The sequence below is a fragment of the Chelonoidis abingdonii genome, chromosome 10 (genome assembly GCF_003597395.2).
Source record: "Chelonoidis abingdonii isolate Lonesome George chromosome 10, CheloAbing_2.0, whole genome shotgun sequence".
NCBI classification, from domain to species: domain Eukaryota; kingdom Metazoa; phylum Chordata; order Testudines; family Testudinidae; genus Chelonoidis; species Chelonoidis abingdonii.
Window position 1 is genome coordinate 69,685,533 of NC_133778.1, and position 21,799 is coordinate 69,707,331.

General features: G+C 38.9%; 1 protein-coding gene across 1 annotated transcript; it reads right to left on the reverse strand.

The window, feature by feature from the left end:
- Positions 1-5,630: 5,630 nt before the first annotated feature.
- On the reverse strand, positions 5,631-20,882 carry LOC116834740 (tetraspanin-7-like). Its single transcript, XM_032797045.1, has 7 exons — positions 20,808-20,882; positions 16,594-16,782; positions 11,764-11,838; positions 9,664-9,759; positions 8,243-8,392; positions 6,310-6,393; positions 5,631-5,696 (listed from the first exon to the last, which is right to left on the reverse strand). Exons 1-7 carry the CDS (start codon positions 20,880-20,882, stop codon positions 5,631-5,633), a joined length of 735 nt encoding a protein of 244 aa, XP_032652936.1.
- Positions 20,883-21,799: the final 917 nt, after the last annotated feature.

Here is a 21,799-nt window from a genome sequence, read left to right on the forward strand (position 1 = left end):
CCAGCAATTAACATCGACACTAACATGCAAAGGAAAAACAATAACTTCAAGCTATGTGGGCAGTTCAGCTGAGGGGACAGTCAGTTCGTCACTTAAGATAAGGTGATCAAGCACTGAAATTTAAAGCAGGATGGTCAAAGTTTGTAAGAATAAAAACAAGTAATTGTAACTAATTCATTGCAGCTTCTTGGATTCTTCTACAGTAGTTCCTTGCTAAAAGCAGGGACAGAGTTTACAGGTGGGATGGGAGAAAGTTGAGCTGAAAATTGATGTGCTCCTGGCTTCAAATAACAATGCCTCAATCTACAGTTAGTGCAAATAGCCTACCCCAGAACGGTCTTAAAAAGGAGTACTAAAACAATATCCTTGTCAGTAATAAGCTACAATGGTGCAAATACTACTACCCTCTTTCTTTACCCATTAAGAAATGGACTCATCCATATCACAACCTGCTGAAAGTTGCAAATGGTGCAGCTGTATATTTTGCTGAAGGAATATTTTCCACCAGAAACCAAATGCTGATATGACTTGCTTAGTTCCAAAAATTAATGCAGTGACTTAGTCAGCATGTTTATTACTGTTACTATAATATAAAATATCACTGGTTAATGTACGGTAGGGCTGTGATGAATGGCCAGGATCACTTTCTTTTTTGAGGATTGGAGAAAACCAAATTCAATAACTATCTTCCCACTACCTCCCTAAAGCACTGACTTCTCAAAAATAAATCAGTGGTGCAGTATGTTTGTTGGCTAAAAGCCTCTTCATAGGCTACATGAAAACACCATTGTTTGGTTGTATCAGTTTGAGTTTTCCAAGTGTCTTCTTAACTATTTTTAGTAGGACTTTCTGAAGACACTTATCTCCTGCAAATGTAAATAAACTTGTTTCTCTGAGTGACTGACTGAACAAGAAGTAGGACTGAGTGGAGTTTTAGGCTCTGAAGTTTTACAGTGTTTTATTTTTGAGGGGTTTTTTTGTACATAATTCTACCTTTGTACGTTCAACTTTCATGATAAAGAGATTGCATTACAGTACTTGTATGATGTGAACTGAAACTTTTTACAGCATATTTATTTTTATGACAGTGTATAGTGCTCACTGTTTTAAATGAGGTCTGTATTCTTAAAAGTTTTGATTTCTACATTTTAATAAATCATACTGTTTTACAGTGCAATTAATCACTTGTCAGCTCTAATGAAAATTTATGTAAACTTTAAGGATGAGCAAAGAATTGATCAGTGTGGTACTTGTGCTCAAAGACACTGCACTGTGGTGCATTAAAAATGCATTAAAAACTTCCATTGCAAACAGATGGACCATGTAAGTACACTGGGCTGCTGCAGAGACTGCAGGGAAAAGTCCTCAGTACAGGTTAACTGCCTGCATAGGTAATGGAATAATGTTCTGGGGCTTTCTAATCATGATTGCAGAAGGTTGTGTCCCTTTTCAATAAGCTTACACAGCCTCCTGATTTCCATGCAGAAGTGATATAAACAAAGTTTATTTATAGGTATTTTGCTTTCTTCCCTCAGGAGCATGGAATAATGGGTGAAGCACTGGAGGGCCTCCTGCAAGGCAGATTAAGATCTTTTTAAGAAATAGTTCATAGCTTCCTACCATCTGCATTCCATGTTGCGCAATGAGGCAATGCTCAATTCCTTACCACTAGCTATTGCTTATGTTAAATAATTCCTGTGACATTTCTTATTTGAGCTCCTTGCTTGAATAAGTCTTTTATTCTACATTTGGTCTACAGAATGCAGCCATATTAGAATGTCTGCAAATGTTGCATCAGTGCCACAATTAAAAACATCTCTCTTCCCCAGCTTGACTACTTAAGTAAGCTCTTCACAACACAAAGTGTCAGTATGATTAGGTCCTGATCTCTAGTAGGGCTTCAAGGCATTACTCTGTCTTTTCAAAGGTGTGTCTAGTTTTCTAGAAGCTGGTAAGGGTGCTGTCTGTTGCTATTCTCACCTGACTTCAGATAAGTAGTTCTGAAAGGTATTCTTTTCTAGGTATGATTTTGTCAAACTATATCACTCTCTTGTCTTAGTCCCTGCATTGGGGAAAAAATAGTCAAAAGTGAGATTAACAGTCAAAATTCGCACCAGTTTTAAATTTAAGAGTTATTCTGTAAGATTATGAAAAGGCACATTCCACAATTGAGACATGTGCTAGGTTATGCTACATAGCANGGTGATCAAGCACTGAAATTTAAAGCAGGATGGTCAAAGTTTGTAAGAATAAAAACAAGTAATTGTAACTAATTCATTGCAGCTTCTTGGATTCTTCTACAGTAGTTCCTTGCTAAAAGCAGGGACAGAGTTTACAGGTGGGATGGGAGAAAGTTGAGCTGAAAATTGATGTGCTCCTGGCTTCAAATAACAATGCCTCAATCTACAGTTAGTGCAAATAGCCTACCCCAGAACGGTCTTAAAAAGGAGTACTAAAACAATATCCTTGTCAGTAATAAGCTACAATGGTGCAAATACTACTACCCTCTTTCTTTACCCATTAAGAAATGGACTCATCCATATCACAACCTGCTGAAAGTTGCAAATGGTGCAGCTGTATATTTTGCTGAAGGACTATTTTCCACCAGAAACCAAATGCTGATATGACTTGCTTAGTTCCAAAAATTAATGCAGTGACTTAGTCAGCATGTTTATTACTGTTACTATAATATAAAATATCACTGGTTAATGTACGGTAGGGCTGTGATGAATGGCCAGGATCACTTTCTTTTTTGAGGATTGGAGAAAACCAAATTCAATAACTATCTTCCAACTACCTCCCTAAAGCACTGACTTCTCAAAAATAAATCAGTGGTGCAGTATGTTTGTTGGCTAAAAGCCTCTTCATAGGCTACATGAAAACACCATTGTTTGGTTGTATCAGTTTGAGTTTTCCAAGTGTCTTCTTAACTATTTTTAGTAGGACTTTCTGAAGACACTTATCTCCTGCAAATGTAAATAAACTTGTTTCTCTGAGTGACTGACTGAACAAGAAGTAGGACTGAGTGGAGTTTTAGGCTCTGAAGTTTTACAGTGTTTTATTTTTGAGGGGTTTTTTTGTACATAATTCTACCTTTGTACGTTCAACTTTCATGATAAAGAGATTGCATTACAGTACTTGTATGATGTGAACTGAAACTTTTTACAGCATATTTATTTTTATGACAGTGTATAGTGCTCACTGTTTTAAATGAGGTCTGTATTCTTAAAAGTTTTGATTTCTACATTTTAATAAATCATACTGTTTTACAGTGCAATTAATCACTTGTCAGCTCTAATGAAAATTTATGTAAACTTTAAGGATGAGCAAAGAATTGATCAGTGTGGTACTTGTGCTCAAAGACACTGCACTGTGGTGCATTAAAAATGCATTAAAAACTTCCATTGCAAACAGATGGACCATGTAAGTACACTGGGCTGCTGCAGAGACTGCAGGGAAAAGTCCTCAGTACAGGTTAACTGCCTGCATAGGTAATGGAATAATGTTCTGGGGCTTTCTAATCATGATTGCAGAAGGTTGTGTCCCTTTTCAATAAGCTTACACAGCCTCCTGATTTCCATGCAGAAGTGATATAAACAAAGTTTATTTATAGGTATTTTGCTTTCTTCCCTCAGGAGCATGGAATAATGGGTGAAGCACTGGAGGGCCTCCTGCAAGGCAGATTAAGATCTTTTTAAGAAATAGTTCATAGCTTCCTACCATCTGCATTCCATGTTGCGCAATGAGGCAATGCTCAATTCCTTACCACTAGCTATTGCTTATGTTAAATAATTCCTGTGACATTTCTTATTTGAGCTCCTTGCTTGAATAAGTCTTTTATTCTACATTTGGTCTACAGAATGCAGCCATATTAGAATGTCTGCAAATGTTGCATCAGTGCCACAATTAAAAACATCTCTCTTCCCCAGCTTGACTACTTAAGTAAGCTCTTCACAACACAAAGTGTCAGTATGATTAGGTCCTGATCTCTAGTAGGGCTTCAAGGCATTACTCTGTCTTTTCAAAGGTGTGTCTAGTTTTCTAGAAGCTGGTAAGGGTGCTGTCTGTTGCTATTCTCACCTGACTTCAGATAAGTAGTTCTGAAAGGTATTCTTTTCTAGGTATGATTTTGTCAAACTATATCACTCTCTTGTCTTAGTCCCTGCATTGGGGAAAAAATAGTCAAAAGTGAGATTAACAGTCAAAATTCGCACCAGTTTTAAATTTAAGAGTTATTCTGTAAGATTATGAAAAGGCACATTCCACAATTGAGACATGTGCTAGGTTATGCTACATAGCAATTTTATAGAGATTTGATTATTGAAATTATTGCAACAGATTGGTAATTAAGGCATGAGATGGCAGAAAGTGACAAGTGGGAATGCCAATTGGCATTCCCACTTAAGAAAAATGAAGTTAGACTAAATAGTGACTTCAGTGAATCAGAATGCTTTTAAGACTTAGCCTGGCCTTATTCCTCCAAGACATTGTTCATGCTCAGATTTCAAAGTAAGGCTGATGGCAGAAGAGCAAGCACAAGAAATTCTATTTACCTGCAATTTAACTGTGCACTTCCCAAACTTCCAAATACCGCTTTGCTTATGAACTGTTGAGGATATAAAACAAAATTTACCATTTTCTTCCTACTGACTTATTATAATGCTCATACCAGAAGTTAGGAACCTCCAATATGCCAGGTTTTATAAAGGTTGAATGGGTCAATAAGTTTTTGCAAAAATATGTGGTTGGAAAGTGAATTTCCCCAAAAATGTCTTGTTAACACTTTGCAAACAGGTGATAGGACATGCTGCAATTCACTGGCTGGGGGTTTCTAGACTGCCATTGTTAACATAGTTTTACATTATTTACTGACAGTATCCTCTTATTTTGTCCAATAGAAGGCAGACTAATCAATTTGATATCCTAAATCAAGAGATTTTTCCCCCAATGTAGATGTAGCATTTTTGAAGGGAGACAATGGTATCTGTGGATTGCAGCAAGAAGCAATGACAGCTGAGCTGTCAAAGTGTCTCCCCTTCACTTTGAGGGCACCACTGCTCATTGTTATATACAGAGGAGGAGAGTTGACTATGTGATGTAGTAGTATTAGACAAATCACATGCAGTTAAATTTAATCCCCTCCTTCACATGCATTAGTACATGGCAAGACTATCACTGCAGCAATGCTCAGGGAAAGGGTTCGGTTTGTGTGTGCACGCATACAGGCCTACAACCCAATCAACACCACAAAAATTCTTTCCTCACAGTCGGTTTTGGTCTTCTACTTTGTTTTATAAGACATTGTGGACAGCTAGTATAACTTGAGTAACTGAAATTGAAATAGCCCTCAGTTAGGCATGTCTTTTCATGAACAAGACAGTTAGTTTTCCACCCTTTCATTCTAATTTTGTAAAGGCAATTGAACTTTGAGCTTCTACAGTCGATACCTACCACTTCCTACCATGAAAGCTAGCATTAATAGATAGCCATGGCATCTCATGAGACAGGTAATTCTTTTAAATGTTCAATTTTAATTTATGCAGCATAGCTTTTTAAGCATAGTAGGATCAAAAGCCACAAGAAAGAAAGCACAAAATTCATATATTAAGTTGCAAAATCATTCTGAAGATTCACAAGTTCACATAATCTTCATTAAGTAGTCTCAGTAGCATGTAGCTAAATAAGATCCCAAGTAACTGAGGGGAAGAAAAAAAATAATAAATTAAGCTTAATCTTGCTAGTGTTTCAAAGTCATTTTTGAACAGTTTACCCATACATTTTAATGGATCCATTGTTAGGAAAATACCATCTTTCTGCAGACAGGATCCACTAATACTACTTGAGCTAAAAATCCTTTTTTGCCACAGCACTGATGCTTAGAATTTTTATGCAGATTTAACATAGAATCATGGAAGATTAGGATTGGAAGAGACCTCAGGAGGTCATCTAGTCCAACCCCCTGCTCAAAACAGAGCCAACACAAACTAAACCAAAGTTGTCTAGTGCATGCTGTCTAGTGCACTGCTGCCCTTCATACCTTAGTCAAAATATGACCAGTGCTTTCTCAGTCCATAGCTCAGTCAGTTATCACAAAGCAAGGGTGTAGTAGACCAAGTTTAAAAGATAGTTGCTTCTTTCACAAGGTTAAAATCATTTACTATCCAGTAGTTTACATGCTAATTTAAATCTGTTTAGTTTATTCCACCTCCGTATTTCAGATATTGAACCTTGTACTTCTTCCCATATTTCATTTGCATGGGGACCATCACCTGCAGTTTGAACACAAGACAGGCACTACACAATGTTTACCTGTGCAAATCCAACACTTATGCAAACCCCTCCAATGAGAGCAATATGTTCTTCAGCCCACTTCTTCAGCTTTTGAATGCATCCCTAGTGGGGGGGGAAAATGTTTGCTAATTACTGCATCTGGCATGTACATTGGAATCCAGTACCTATTACAATGAGTACAACAGCCAAATTGTACCATCCATAAGAGATCATCCAAAAACTTTGTTGCAATTGTAGCTGATCAAAGCTGTGTATCAAAGAAAAGATGGCTTGCAAGAGACAAAAATTAACACTGATTAATAAGGCTGCAATTTCAAATATACAAGTTCTTATGGCTGAGAAGTTACTACTGTTCAAGGAACAACATAATGGTTAAGGTGAGAATCATTGTATAGTTAGAAAAGAAACACTCAAAGCTCAGGGGTGGAGTGGGGAAGAAAAGAAGTCAGAGGGTGATCTCTGTGGTGCTTAAGGTCCTACAACCAAAAGCCCATGTTTGGATTAGCAAAATAGAAACAATAGCATGAACAGACGTGCTAGATGTGTGGACTCTAAGCACAGGGAAAAATTCCAAAGTAAACAATGGGGTAACAAAAGAACTTCAGGCATAGGAGGAGGAATAGGGATTTTGAGAGACTGGTTCCCCTTATTGAAAATAGTTTTTCCATAACTATGCGTTTCCTTCCACCATGCAGTTTTTATAGCCGTCTAGTCAAAGAGATAGTGGAGAAGACAAGGTGATGCCAAATTAGTAAAGGTCCAGCGGACTCAGTTAAGGGTAGCTTTAATTATAAGTGGTTCACCAGTATGTTCAAGAATTACAGTAGGCAGAACCAAATGCCATTGCAATCCAGTAAAGCTTTCCATGGCCACTCGGCACACAAGTGATTTTGTTGATTGTTCTCTGTTAACTGCTTCAAAATTGTATCATGCTGGCGTCCTCCATGCATATTTCAGCCTTCTAATATAGTTTAGTGCTGAAAAGTGAGGGATATATTTGGAGTGAATAATTTCTTTGGTTTTCTTTGGCTAGATTTAGAAATCCTGATGGTCAGTTTAGTTGTGAAGCAAGATACTATACTTATAGAAATCTGGATGGGGGGGCAAATGAGCATCAGTCATTTCACTGATAACATGGATCCCACAACCTCTAATAAGGCTACTTGAGCAGTTCTGTCTGAACTTAACAGGGACAGAAAGCCTAACTATTATTTTTATTCTACTTTTATCATATTGGTACTAAGAGAACAAGTGTTACCTTGTTGCCGTTTTAGACAATTTCACATCCTGCACCTTCAGCCACGGATGCATACTTCTTTAAAGAGAAAAGTCCAGAAGGGAGAAGACTGTTCCATGATTAGGCTGCTAGATTAGGACTTGGGAGGTCTGGGTTCAATTCCCTGGCCCCTGCCACAGCTTTCCTGTGTGGTCTTGAGCTCAGTGGTTTGAGCATATGCCTGCTAAACCCAGGGTTGTGAGTTCAGTCCTTGAGGGGGCCACTTAGGGATCTGGGGCAAAATCAGTACTTGGTCCTGCTAGTGAAGGCTGGACTTGATGACTTTTCAGGGTCCCTTCCAGTTCTATGAGACAAGTGTATCTCCATATATTTTAAGTTACTTTCTCTGTGTGCAGTCTCTTCCCCCCTCCAAATCGGTTAAATGGAGATAGGGGTAATTCCCTACTTCATAGAAGTGAACAGAAGATAACGATATTAATATTGAGAGGTACTACAGTAATGAGGATATACAGATGCCATAGACAGGTTTGTTCTAAAGGAATGCTTACCAGTTCTTCTGAAACAGCCAGCTGCATTATAGACAGAGGCTGTAGGCCACAGTTTTAGTAAATTAAAGTCTCCCCAATGAAGGCTACAGGAGCACTCTGACAGGTTGGCATCACGTGCTACCTATTAAGACAACTGGTTGCTAGAGCTTAGGAGTAGTTAAGATACCTGTTGGTTAATGTTAGCAGCATTGTTGCTTAGATTCATTCCACAACTTTTCGTTATCATCTTGCAGCAGCTATTTGGAACAGCTGAACTGAGAGATCCAAATGTAGTATTGAACCAGTCAGTGTAATTCTGAGCACCACAGCATTGGAACTGAAATGAACAACAGTTTAAATAAGCAAAATAATAGAATTTTAAGCAAAAATATTTAATCTACAGTGGTTTTTGTAGCATCCTGAGCCTAAAGCAGAGCTCTCTTAGGAAGAGCCCCAAAGCTGTTCAGATTACTACAATAGCAGCAGACCATCCTAGGATGCCAAGTTACCTTCCAGCTGATCCATGTAAGTGGCCTACTTCCCAGTTTTAGCACAGATAGACCTGGTCACGTTGTCAAGTGAGACTTATTCAGAGAGTTGGTTAGAACCCATTACTTGCCTCCCCTTTGAGTTTTTAGCTTTGTGGAATGCCCTTTTTATGCCTGGTTGAATTATTCATTACAAAATAACTTAAATTTTAGCATGTTTCTTTTGACTAGATCTTCATTTATAGAGAGCTCTGTAGGTTATTGCAGTTATAATTGATCATCATTCATGACAGAGTTCAGATTCTTGCCAACATGAGGCAAAGATGTTAGATTTCATATGCTATTGATTTGAACACATTAATTCAGTTTGTTAAACCTCAAGCCTAGACTTGTTTTCTAACCCTTCTGGAGGAAGCAAGGTTAAGAGTGCCTCTAGCCTGCAAGTCTATTCTTATTTAACCGAAATTAGTCATGTTCTAGATATGAAATGCATTCTTTTTAAATCTGATTTCAGTTAGTCAAGTCATTTTGCTTTGTGATCTCCTGTGGGAGAAGAACTCTCCTACCTCATTTTTTTATTACAGCTTGATTATACGTTTCTAATGCAGTTGTACCAACCCCAAGAAGCTGAACAAAACAAGTAGGATCACTTCATAGTAGGGTGACTAGATAAGAAGAAGAAAATATCAGGACGCATGAGGGAGGAGGGTGGGGTGTCCACCGGCAGAGCAAAAAAAAAAAAAAAAAAAAAAAAAACACACCAGTGCTGCCGGCGGAGCAAAATATCAGGACAGATTGACCAAAGATCAGTCGGGATGCAGGACAACCACCCAGATATTGGGACAGTCCCGATTTCATCGAGACATCTGGTCATCCTACATTATAGTTTGAGCAGAAGCAGATTCTGTATTTAAATTTCATTAACAGACTAACCAAAGCAAGATATAGGTCTCTTATGAAGGGGGGTAAGCAGAGCAAATTTTTGGAGCTTAAGTTAAGAGAAAGATAGAGACTCCCCAGAAGTGACAGACTCCATTTTTATGTGCCCTCAAAGGAATACAGTACAAACAGAGTTATAGTGAATTCCTCTATTCATTGCAGCATAGGAGAGATCACTTACATTCTCCTGTAGGTGGTCTATTCCTTTAGTTACTCGGGATTCTCTGTTATATTTGTCAAGAGTCTTCAGGAAGCTTCTCAATAGGTTGTCATGCAGCTGTAAGTAAAGCAGAATTGGTTATGTATTACACAGGATATGTAATGGTGGACTAGTTCCTGCACGCTGCATTCTCCTCCAGAGAATCATGGAAGTATAGGGCCCTCATAGGGTGCTATTTCTGGCAATGTGTTTTCACCACAAATATGGCAACATTAACTAGAAGGGGTATTAAAGAATACATGATCTTTGGAAACTCACTAGGAGATCTTGCATCAAACACAATATTTGCATTTGGAACCTTTCACATGCAAATTTCAAGATCAGACATTAAATTGAACTATTAATGCAGAGACAGGGATATCTGGCTGTTAGCCATATTTAAGTGCAAGTCCCAAGCCAAAAAAAGAACTTATTTCATAAATTTCTCCAGAGTGTGTGTGTGTGTGTGTGTGTGTGTATACACACACACACACACACACCCCCTCCCTAAATGCTTGTTACTGCTGTACACAAGAGATTAGTTATGGCAGAGACCATTACATGCATTTTGGACCATTATATAGCACTGATTCAATTTCTGCTAGTAGGGAGGCCTTCTGTGGACTAGTCTCTTTGTACCCCATTCTCAGCAGTTGTCTCATTGAACACCTCCAAGCTCTGGTTCAGAGATGCTATTGAGCATTGTCATTTCCCTAACTAGGGCAATTCTTAAGCTACTGGAAGAATAGTAGCCGTCAGTGTTACAGTTAACATTATGGTGTTTATGCAGTTTGAAAACATTTCCAGCCAGATTTAGACTTGGGAGCATTGTTCCTTTTAAGGCTTCTGGTTTTGCTCAAGCCTTGTAATGAGTTCTGGCAACTTGACTGCTGCCCTAATACAGCCAAAATACATATATTTTCATACTGCCTCTTCCCAGATTCTGTTTTGCATTTAGAAATAGCAGTGGTGATTTTGGACTTACAATTATGATGTTAAACTAAGTGTAAAATATTTTTTTGGCAGAAGATGCGATCTAAACATCTTTACCATTAGTTTCAGATTATCCGTATAATTCTAGGGATACCAATTCTAGTTAAGATGGAGATCAGATGCTAAGATCACCCTCGCTTCCACCCAGAAGGAAAACCTAGTTGAGTTTTTAGGAAAGAATTAGAATTCTGCCAGTATGGAAGTATACAAAGCAATAATTCTATTTCTACACTTTAGCATTTGTTCATTTCCCTCCGGCCCCACTCGGTAAAGAGCCAACTGCATGCTACAGTCATAGTGTTCGATTACCTAGAGTACTAGTGCTCTCTTTGAGCTCCCCTTTAGAAAGAGGTTTTTCCTTGACACTGTTTTATAGATTCCAATGGGCCAAGACCTGAAATTCTAGGTGTACCCATCTCCACTCTCCCACCTGCAACCTATGTGAACACCAATTACTAGTGGTCTAGCATGCTGCCACCCAACCCAGTTAGGTTTTCAGATCAATTTTAACTATGAAGCTTTGTTGGAGAAATCTGTGGAGCTGTCCTGCAAGTTATTATGCTAATACTTTGAGTCCCTACTTCCCTGGTAGCAATGGTGGCCTCTGGTTCAGAAGCATCAGCCTCATATGCAAAGCTTTCAGGTAGATACTTCAGCATGTGGTTATGGAACCACAAGTCCCTTTTAAAATATAAGTTGCTGCTCCATCACCAACTGAGCAAATCTGCTCAGTTGACAGTCCATCTGCCCCAATAAAATTCAACCTGGAGTCCAGAAGTGTAGCTGTGATTTCATGGATCTCTAGTAATGGATATTCTACATTTGGAATTAAACTATAGTAATGTTGCTGTATGGAGTAGAATTCAGTTTAACAGGTAAGAGTCACTCAACTCAGCAAGTTACTTAGAGTTTTGTTGAGCAATCCTTTTTATAGAAGAAGAACTTCTTAACCATAAATACACTTTAAGCAAAGAAATCTGTGATCCCAGCTAGGGTTCCTGGAAAGGACCCTGTACTTGAAACTTCTCACATTAAGAAAGCATGGCATTTATTAGCACTGCACATACTTTAAAGTTTCCACACACCTACCTTCTGTCTGTAAGCATAGGCAGAGATGCCAACTATGATTTCAATCAAGAAGATAATCAGCAGCATGCCTGTGAACTAACAACAGTAATTTCAGGTAACATTCATCTTCCCACAATGCACAGTGCACTCTAGTTTTAGATTAATTCAACCAAAACATCTCACTAGTCAGTGTTGCATATACCATATCAAGAGGCACAGGCACCTTTACTTTGGTTTTATTTTTCCTTACATCATCCCATAGTTTAATTTTAAAATGTATATAAAATTGGAAGATCTGCCATGAGAAATGTAAGCCTAAGGGGCCAGCACACTGTGCATCCATTATGGCCAAGTCACTTCTGGTAGTAATAGATTATGACAAAAAAATAAGATGCAAGTCAGTCACAGTCATGAGTAGCCAGGTTGAGGGTGCTTGAACACATCCAGAAAGATTGTGTCAGCCCATAATTGTTAAGAGCTGCTATAGTTAGTGCAACTCAGCAAATATTCTGGGGAGTGTGTAATTGTCTACAGTCAAGATTTCTGTCTGAACTGCAATTAAGTTTTCTGGCATATGACAGGCAATATTTTAAGTTACAGTGCAGTCCTCTAAGGCCATGTAGTATGTGTTCAGTCTTCACTAAAAAGGAGAAGGACCAAGCCCAGTATGAAAAAAATAGATTAAAGAATATTTCGGTAGGATAGATGTATTCAACTTGGCAGGGCTTGATGATATTCACCCAAGGATACTTAAGGAACCAGCTAAAGCAATCTCAGAACCATTAGCGATTATCTTTGACAGTGTATGGAGGACAGGTAAGGTCTCAGAGGACTGGAGAAGGGGAAATATAGTACCTATCTTTAAAAAGGGAAGCAGAGAGGACTTGGGGAATTATAGACTAGTCAGCCTAACTTCCATACCTGGAAAGATACTGGAACAAGTTATTAAACATAAAAATTTGTGAGCACCTAGAGGATAGTAGAATTGTAGAGGAAAAGCCAACAGAGATTTTTCAAGAACAAATCATGCCAAACTGGCCTAATTTTCTCCTTTGACAGGGTTATTGGCCTAATGGATAGGTGATAGTTGTAGGTCGGATTTATCTGGATTTTAATAAATCAATATGGTCCAAATGAAATGACTATAAGGTGAGTGAACAACTAGTTGAAAAGCCATACTCAGAGTGGTTATCAATGGTTGTCTGTCAGACTAGAAGGACAGATCAAGTGGAGTCCCATCCTGTGTCGAGTACTGTTTAATATTTTCATTAATGACTGATAATGGAGTGGAGAGTATGTTGAAGATTTGCAGATCACACTAAGCTTGAAGAGGCAGGGGTAAGCACGATGGAAGATGGATTAGAATTCAAAAGTGACCTTGACGATTTGGAGAATCAATATATAGTCAAGTGCAAAATACACCACTTAGGAAGGAGAAAACAAACAGCACAACCACAAAATGGGGAATAATTAGGTAGGCAAGAGTACTGCAGAAAAGGATCTGGGAGTTATAGTGGATCATATACAGAATACAAGTGAACAAGTGATATGCAATTGCCAAAAAGGCTAATATTCTGGACTGTATTAACTGGAGTATCATAAGTAAGATATTGGAGGTTATTGTTCTGCTCTTCTTGGCACCAGTAAGGCCTCAACTGGAGTACAGTATCCAGTTTTGGGCACCATGCTTTAAGATAGATGTGAACAAATTGGAGAGTCCAGAGGAGAGCAACAAAAATGATAAAAGGTTTTGAAAACCTGACCTATGAGGAAAGGTTAAATAAGACTGGGCATGTTGTCTTGAGAAAAGAAGACCGAGCATGGACCTCATAACAGCTCTTAACATATCTGAAGACTTATCCAAAGGACTGTGTTCAGTTGTTCTCTATGTCCATTGAAGTAGTAGGACAAGTAGTAATGGGCATAATCTGGCAAGAGAGATTTACCTTAGATATTAGGGAAAACCTTTCTAACTGTACAGGTAGTTAAGTTCTGGAATAGGCTGCCAAGGGAGGTTGTGGAATCCCCATAATAGGAGTTTTTTCAAAACAGGTTAGGCAAACATCTGCCAGGGATGGTCTAAGTATGCTTGGTCCTGCCACGGGGAGGAGGGGGAAAAGCACAGGGGAGGGAAAGGTAGGTGGACCATATGACCTCCCAAGGTCCCTTCCAGTCTTATACTTCTATGGTTTCATGGCAACTTTCACCCTCAGAGGATCCTAAACACTTCAGAAGTTGAGCTATTCTGAAGGTGATGGAAGTTTGCTTGAATCAAGGCCGCAAGATTTGGCCCTGTATGACTTAATCTATTGTACCGACATGCAGCCATCCCTAAGACAAGGACAGCTGTGTGCTATTAAAACACTCGAGATGACATTTTCAGCAACTGTCAGTGCTGTCCTAATTCTGCTCCCATTGAAGTTAATTCTGGGCACTTTTGAAAGTGCTATTTTACATGGTTCTTTGTGAAGACTGTTGCATCCAAGTGCAAGTGTAGTGGAAATTTAAACAGAATACAATTGCTGTTGGGATTTGGCCACATGTTCCAAGAGACATGAATAGTGTTCACTTAAATGCAGATACATAAGACAGCAGGAGAAGCCACATTAAGCTAACTAGGAAAGACATTTTGCCATCAGGCATGTCTGCTGGGCTACTTCATGAACCCAATTAGCCTCACTTAAATATCTCTCATACTTAAGTTCCTGCTGTGGCACTGAGACAGAAAAGCAACAAGTTTACCTATCTGTGAAGTGGAAACCAAACTAGATCCAATTCAGAGAGGTGCTGGAAGACTCAAGCTTTTGCAGCGATTAAGAGATGGTCTGGTCAAATCAGTCACTGCTCTAGAGATTGGGAGAGGAAGCCTCTCTTCGGAAGTAGTTGCGTTAATAAAGTGTAAGGAGGTAAGTTTCTTGGGTCAGGAGGATTAAGGTTGATCACATTCAGGTTAAGACATACTAGCATGAGCAGTTAATTTTTAGTTACAGATTTTGATAGTTATAGTTTTGCACATTTTTAGAATAGTTACTTTAACAGGTCACTGAAGATTTTGATTGTTCCCACTCACTTCTATCAGAGACTAGTAATTAAATGAAATAATTAATGCATTCCTATACTCTCTCATGGCTGATCAAATGTGGTCATGTTTGCACTACAGTATAGTCTCCCATAATAGCAGATAACATCTAAAATACCAGGTATTTTTTGGAGGAATTATATGAGTCTAGGTTTGATTCTTGTGGCTTTATGCATGTGAATGTTACAACCTCTCCCTTTCCTTCCTGCCTTACAAATATCCCCAGTAGGAGAGGTTCTGTTTCCTCCTTAATTGCAAAGTCTCCTTTGCAGTCGGCCAATTTATAATTCTTATTGGAGTAAGATGCTACTTTGGTTACCCATTGGAGTGGTCAGATATTTAGAACAGAGTAGTTTGCTAACAAACTAGCCACAGGCATCTAAATGTCATTATCTGCTATAGAGTCCAGAGACCCCTATTTCCAAGCCACATTTCCAGAGAACGCTCATTTACAATAAAATAATAAAAAACCCACCACACAAACACTGATTTCCTTCAGATTAAGTGAAATTTGAGTATTTAGGGCCCAAACTCACAAAGACTCTGCATCTTTCCTCCTGGAGTCAGGGTATATATATGCTGGCTAGGTCATCCAGTGTTTACAGTGCTTGGTACTTAAGACACACTGTTCAAGCAAAATTTAAGATACATGTCATACTAGTTACATGTAAACTTTGTAACCGCTATAAGTTACATAGCCTATATTTGGCTTGTTCTTTCCAAAACAAGAAGATTTATTTCAGAAGGTGATTTGGCTACAGCTATAGGTCTGCTGCTTCTATTGATTTGGGGGACTTAGAAGGTCCCGTCTTCTAAGAAATGTGCTCAACTCCTAGTGGCATTAGTGGGAAGAGAGGCAGGAAAGAAACTGTAGGATGGTAAACCCAGTATGTGGAGAGTGAGTAAGGAGGGGAAAGAAGTAAGCTAGTACTTCTCATATTTGTTATGGACAACAGGATTTTTTTTAACTACAAAAATAGCCCCTGAAACCAATGGGCAACATCAACATCTGTACAGACCACTGCATGTGTTGGTCTATGGTTTGTGAACAAATTGTTTGCACATTGGTTTCAATGGAAAGTTGTGCTACAAGAACAATGGCAAAAAGAGGTCTGCAGCATCTGAATCAACACAGTGCATGGGAAAAAAAGCTTCCCCACATAAGAGGATTTAACCTAAGTATGCTGAAGCTTTGCCTAAATATGGATTTGCAATTTAAGTGCCTGGTAGACATATCCCACTGAAGTCAACAGGAGATGCACATGCTCAGCAATTTTGAAAAATCAAGTTTTTCGTTTAGTGCCAGAAAATAACTTGAGCAGTTTAATTTAAGTGCTCACATTTGAGAGGTTTGACTACAGCCTTTTAGAAGCAAAATTTGCCATTATCCCATCCCACTAAAGTAATTGCACTCAGCTCAGAGACTGGAGTGTTAGTTTTATACATAAAATTCAGAATCTGGGTAGCCCTGTGATTGGAATGAGGGATATACATGTTTGTTCTCCAATAATTAGCCCTTTCACACTCATAAGCACTGGTAAGTTAGTTCCCAAACATGTTACATTTGAGATGAAAGCTTGTTTCTCTTCACCGCATAGTACAACCATACTCTAAAGAGATTTGTAAACCAACATCAGATGCATCAGTGTTAGAAGGCAGGTGCGAACGGTGCAGGAGTGAGTATGTGGGGTTCAGCAAGGCCCCCTCAACATATAGCCACTGCACTGTAGAGCCCACATAGACAAGACATCATCAAGCTAGAGATTGTTTACCACTTTGATCATCGCATGATTGGATTTCAGTATGGCAATTGCACCAAAGGCTGAGACGGAGATGATCACACCACCACCAATGGTGATAATCACAGGGACACCAGACGAGGCTTCATTCAGCACCATGAAAGTGTCATGGAGTTTCATCTGGACAGAGACTCCTATGCACAGGAGCATAACCCCAGAAACCTGGAAGGGGTAGCAGGAGAGAGCAGATAGCATTAAATCTGTCAGGAACAATCTGAATGATTAAAGATCCTTTATCAAGATGTAGCTCCCAATAGCTATCGGCCCACTGAAGAGATTATAATATAAGAATCCTCTTTGAAAAGGAGGAGATTTTATTTGTTGGTATCTCATATTTAGCACAATGGAACATCATGCTATTTGTTCAAGGCAATAGTCACAGTAGTTTCCAGCTGTACAATGACACCCATCTCCAAGCATACCATAATAACAAGTTGCATCTTTCATGGACTTCAGAGGGTGGGGGAGGAAAAGACAGGACAGCCCAGTCTACTTCTGGCTAGGTCTGTCTACACTTTCAGTGTAGAGTCAACTCCTCTGGACTACCCTAGCTTGAGTGAGAGCAGCCAAACTGCGAAAACACCTGAGCTGTACTGTGGTTGTGTTAGCAGCTGATGAGTTGGGTTAACTCCAGCTGTGGCCTGTACTGCTTCTGGGGCCAGCCAATTCAATTTAAGCCACCATCACCACACTCAAGGATGGGGCACGGGGGTACAGATGGGCTTGTATTGGGGCAACATGCAAGTTAACTTTGCAGTGAAGACATTTCATTGCCTCTCTCAAGCATATTCATAGATTCTAGGACTGGAAAGGACCTCGAGAGATCATCGAGTCCAGTCCTCTGCCCTCATGGCAGGACCAAATATGGTCTAGACTATCCTGGATAGACACCTATCTAACCTACCCTTAAATATCTCCAGAGATGGAGATTCCACAACCTCCCTAGGCAATTTATTCCAGTGTTTAACCACCCTGACAGTTAGGAACTTTTTCCTAATGTCCAACCTAAACCTCCTCTGCGTTAAGCCCATTGTGCTTCTGTTCAGCCTCGCAGAACGTAAGGTAGCAATTTCTCCCTTCTCCTTACGACACCCCTTTGATACCTGAAAACTGCTAATCCATGTCCCTTTCAGCTTCTTTTTCAAACAACAAAACCAATTGCTGTTCAGAGCCCTCCTCATAGTCAAATGTTCCTCGAGACCTTATATGCATTCTTGTCTGCGTCTTCTCCAAACCCCTCCAATTCTGCCCAATCTTCTTAAATGCGGTGCCCAGAACTGGACACCAATACTCCAGCTGAGCCTAATCAGCGCAGAGTAGAAGTGGAAGTATATGATCTCGTGTTTGCCACAACACACCTGTTACATCCCAGAATCATGTTTGCTTTTTGCAATACATCTACACACTGTGACTCATATTTAGCTGTGGTCACGCGTAAACCCCTAGATCCCTTCTGCCCGTACTCTTTTCCTGAAACAGTCTCCCTCCCATCGTAATGTGAAACGAGTGTTCCTTCTGAGGAGCACTAGAGATATTGTCTTTACTGAACTTCACCGGTTTACTAGACAATTTCTCCAATTTGTCCAAATCGATTTGAGTATGACCCTATACTCCAAAGCAGTTAGCAATCCCTCCCAGTTGTGTTCATCTGCAAACTAATTAGCGTGACCTTCTATCCAATATGCTAAGGTCGTTGATAATAACATGAACGAGTCGGTCTCCAAAGACCTGAACCCCTGTGAAACCTCCAGCCAGACTGGTTACACTTAAATCCGGATTGGTATCAGCGCGATTATATGACTACTCTACTATGGAGTCAGCCTTATCCCCCTATTGTACCATCCAAATTTATTTGCTTATATTATGATCAGATATCGATGGCGAGACCATATCACATGTCCTTACTAAAGTCTAGGTAGTCCACATCACACCGCTTCTCCTATCCACAAGGCTCTTATCCTATCAAGAAAAGCTGTCAGATTTGGTTGACCGAAAGGATTTGTGTCTTACAAAATCCATGTCGACTATTCCTATCACCTTGCCATCTTCCAAGTGTTTGCAGAGGATTTCCTTAATTACTTGCTCCATTATCTGCCATGGCACAGAAGTTAAACTCACTGGTCAGTTTCCTGGGTTGTTTTTATTTCCCTTTTTATAGATGGACACTATATTTGCCCTTTTCCAGTCTTCTGGAATCTCTCCCGTCTCCCATGATTTTGCAAAGATAATAGCTAGAGGCTCAGACACCTCCTCTGTTAGCTCCTTGAGTATTCTAGGATGCATTTCATCAGGCCCTGGTGACTTGCAGGCATCTAACTTTTCTAAGTGATTTTTAACTTGCTCTTTTTTTTTATCTTCTAAACCTACCCCCTTCCCATTAGCATTCACTATGTTATGCTTTCCTTCAGACTTCTCGGTGAAGACCGAAACAAAGAAGTCATTAAGCATCTCTGCCATTTCCAAGTTTCCAGTTACTGTTTGGGAATGGACAGAACAAGACTTGTTGAGAGACTCCTCCAAGTAGGGTGACCAGATAGCAACTGTGAAATAATGGGACGGGGGTGGGGGTAATAGGCACCTATATAAGAAGTCTCCCCAAATAGGACTTTCTATTTAAAAACAGGACATCCTTTCTCTAAGCAAAATTGGTATAGTCAGCAGTGGTCACTGACAAAGTGAGCTGCAACAAGAACTGGACTTTTGACATCACTTGTGCCAAAACAGTGAGCAACTCCCATCTCCCCCATTTTAATTAAAGGGGGGAAAGGAGTGTAGGTTAGGAAAGGGATAGGGAAATGCCTCCTATTATATAACAAGGATCCCTCCAACCAAAAAAGAAACACATAAACGGATCTGGGAGGGAGTCCCTTACAGTCTAAGAAGGGAAAGAGAAAATAAGACTTTTAAGAATATCTACACTTGAGATACACACAATAGCTGATTAGGTCCTCCTTTCTCAGCATGAAACCAGACTTGTATCTAACAAAAGATTCCTATAAAAAAAAATTAGGTTTATATGTAAGGCTATGATAACATAGTATCTTTCTTTATACTTGTTGGAAAGCCTCCTCCAGAATGTTGCAGTTTAAAGTTTGTGTGATTAACTGCTTTCTCTGTAGAGAGATTAGTTTTTCACATTAATAATTAGTCACTTACACAAATCAAAACAAGACTTTCAAATACTGTTTGCCAGTCAAACTCAACTCTTGGGAAATAAGCAGGCCAAGCTTTAATACGCAGTTTAAAATAGATCGGCTTCCATTTTCCACCAGGCCCCATAAAGGAAAAAAAGAGTGCCTTCCTAGTAGTCTTGAATCCTCTTTAAATCAGATTAAGTATTGATACAACTTGTGGAAGCCACTCATTTACCAACAAACTACTGGAGGATAAAAAATCTAGAAGAATTATCCTAGACAATCAATTAACTAAAAACTTTAGAAAAAACCAAAATCCACAACAGCACGTCACCTACAACATATCTTACAGCAGACACTAGTTTTAAAAAAAAAACCCATCTTTGCTACTGTGAATCACCCTAATGCTATACTATCAGAGGGGTAGCAGTGTTAGTCTGGATCTGTAAAAAGCGACAAAAAGTCCTGTCCTTATAGGCTAACAGAAGTATTGGAGCATAAGCTTTTGTGGGTGAATACTCACTTCATCAGATGAAAGCTTATGCTCCAGTACTTCTGTTAGTCTATAAGGTGCCACAGGACTTTTTGTCCCTGATGCTATAGCATCACTATTATAAAACAGTACTTTGTATCATTACTATATATACATACATACACTAAGAGAAACTGAGACATACATACATCTACAAAGCCATAGTTACATAGCACTATACTTACCCAATACAACGACAAAAACAACAGGAAAATAAAAAACAAAACCCACACAACAACAAAAACCCAAGAAATGACTACATAGGATTAGAAGAGCCATTAAGACTTGATTAGCATTTCCTATAAACACATTTCAAAATTAATCTCTAGTCATATGATACATATTAGCATTCATCTAGGAATTATGGATCATCATCAAACTAAAAGGCATACATAAACAGTTATATTTTTCATTAAATTCATTAGCATGATAAAAATAACTTTTCAGCTGAAAAGAGTTTTTTTTAAAAAAGTTAATTAAGATTCAAACAGGATTAAACAAAAGATAGTAAAAAATTTTACCCAATAAAACAAATCAATAAAACATAAGCAAACTTTAATTAATATTAGCTTATTGCTAGAATCTATCTTCCTCATTTTGCCAGGTAACGACTAGACCATTCCTCCTAGAGACAGAAATTATGTTTCTGATATGGGTTTGTAAATACCACCCTTGTCAGCAATTTAAATCTAGTTCTGCTCTTATTGGCAAATTTCAATTAGATTAAAGATCCACAGATGTAATTGTTAAGGACCACATTCTGACATGCTTATTCACCTATTGAGTAGTACCTTATTTTGTCAATACCCCCATTGATTCCAATGGGAATACTCAAGAAATAAGATACTACATATGGGGAGAAAGGGTATCAGAATTTTCCCTTATATACTAGCTACAAACAAAAGGCAAAATGCATTCCCAGCAATCAGAAGTGCAGTGGGAAGTATTTACATTTGTTTCTGTCTTTCTACAATGTCTAATGCTTCTAGAAACCAGAAAATAATATGTTTTTAACTAGCTAGTCTATTCCCTTTAGGAAAATATGGATTTGGACCTGCAGTTGTGATAAAGCAGAAGCCAGCAAGTTTCATTTTCATTTCACTGTCTTGCTGGTATAACAGTGTCATCAGTGATTCAAGCAGAGTTCTGGGAAGAGTTTGTGATGTGGCTGTTGCTGCAGTGTGAGTAAAGGGAGAAAAGAAACATGAAACAGGGTGAGTCTAACCTAAATGAAATCCATCAAAGCCTGAAAGAAATTATTTTGCACCTCTGCAAATCAAGTCCCAGGATTTCAAGTTCAGCACTCACAAAATGAGGAACACACGGTAGCTATTTTTGAAAACTTTGGTTTATGGACAGGATCTATGAAGGGACTTAAGCATTGCAGTGCTCAGCATCACAGCACCTACCTTTTAAGTGCCTAAAAAATCACAGGAACAATACTGAGATCCTCAAAGCTAAGTTAGGTGCCTAGGCTCCCTATAAAATCAATGGGGATTGATAGACTCCTTAG

Excerpts from the sequence above, each read along its gene's own strand:
- LOC116834740 (XM_032797045.1), bottom strand. The coding sequence starts at position 20,882 with ATGAGGAAGATAGATTCTAGCAATAAGCTAATATTAATTAAAGTTTGC. Across the intron at positions 16,783-20,807 it reads TTATTGATTTGTTTTATTGG|GTTTCTGGGGTTATGCTCCT; the intron begins GTAAAATTTTTT and ends TACCCCTTCCAG. Across the intron at positions 11,839-16,593 it reads ATCATGCGATGATCAAAGTG|TTCACAGGCATGCTGCTGAT; the intron begins GTAAACAATCTC and ends TACTGTTGTTAG.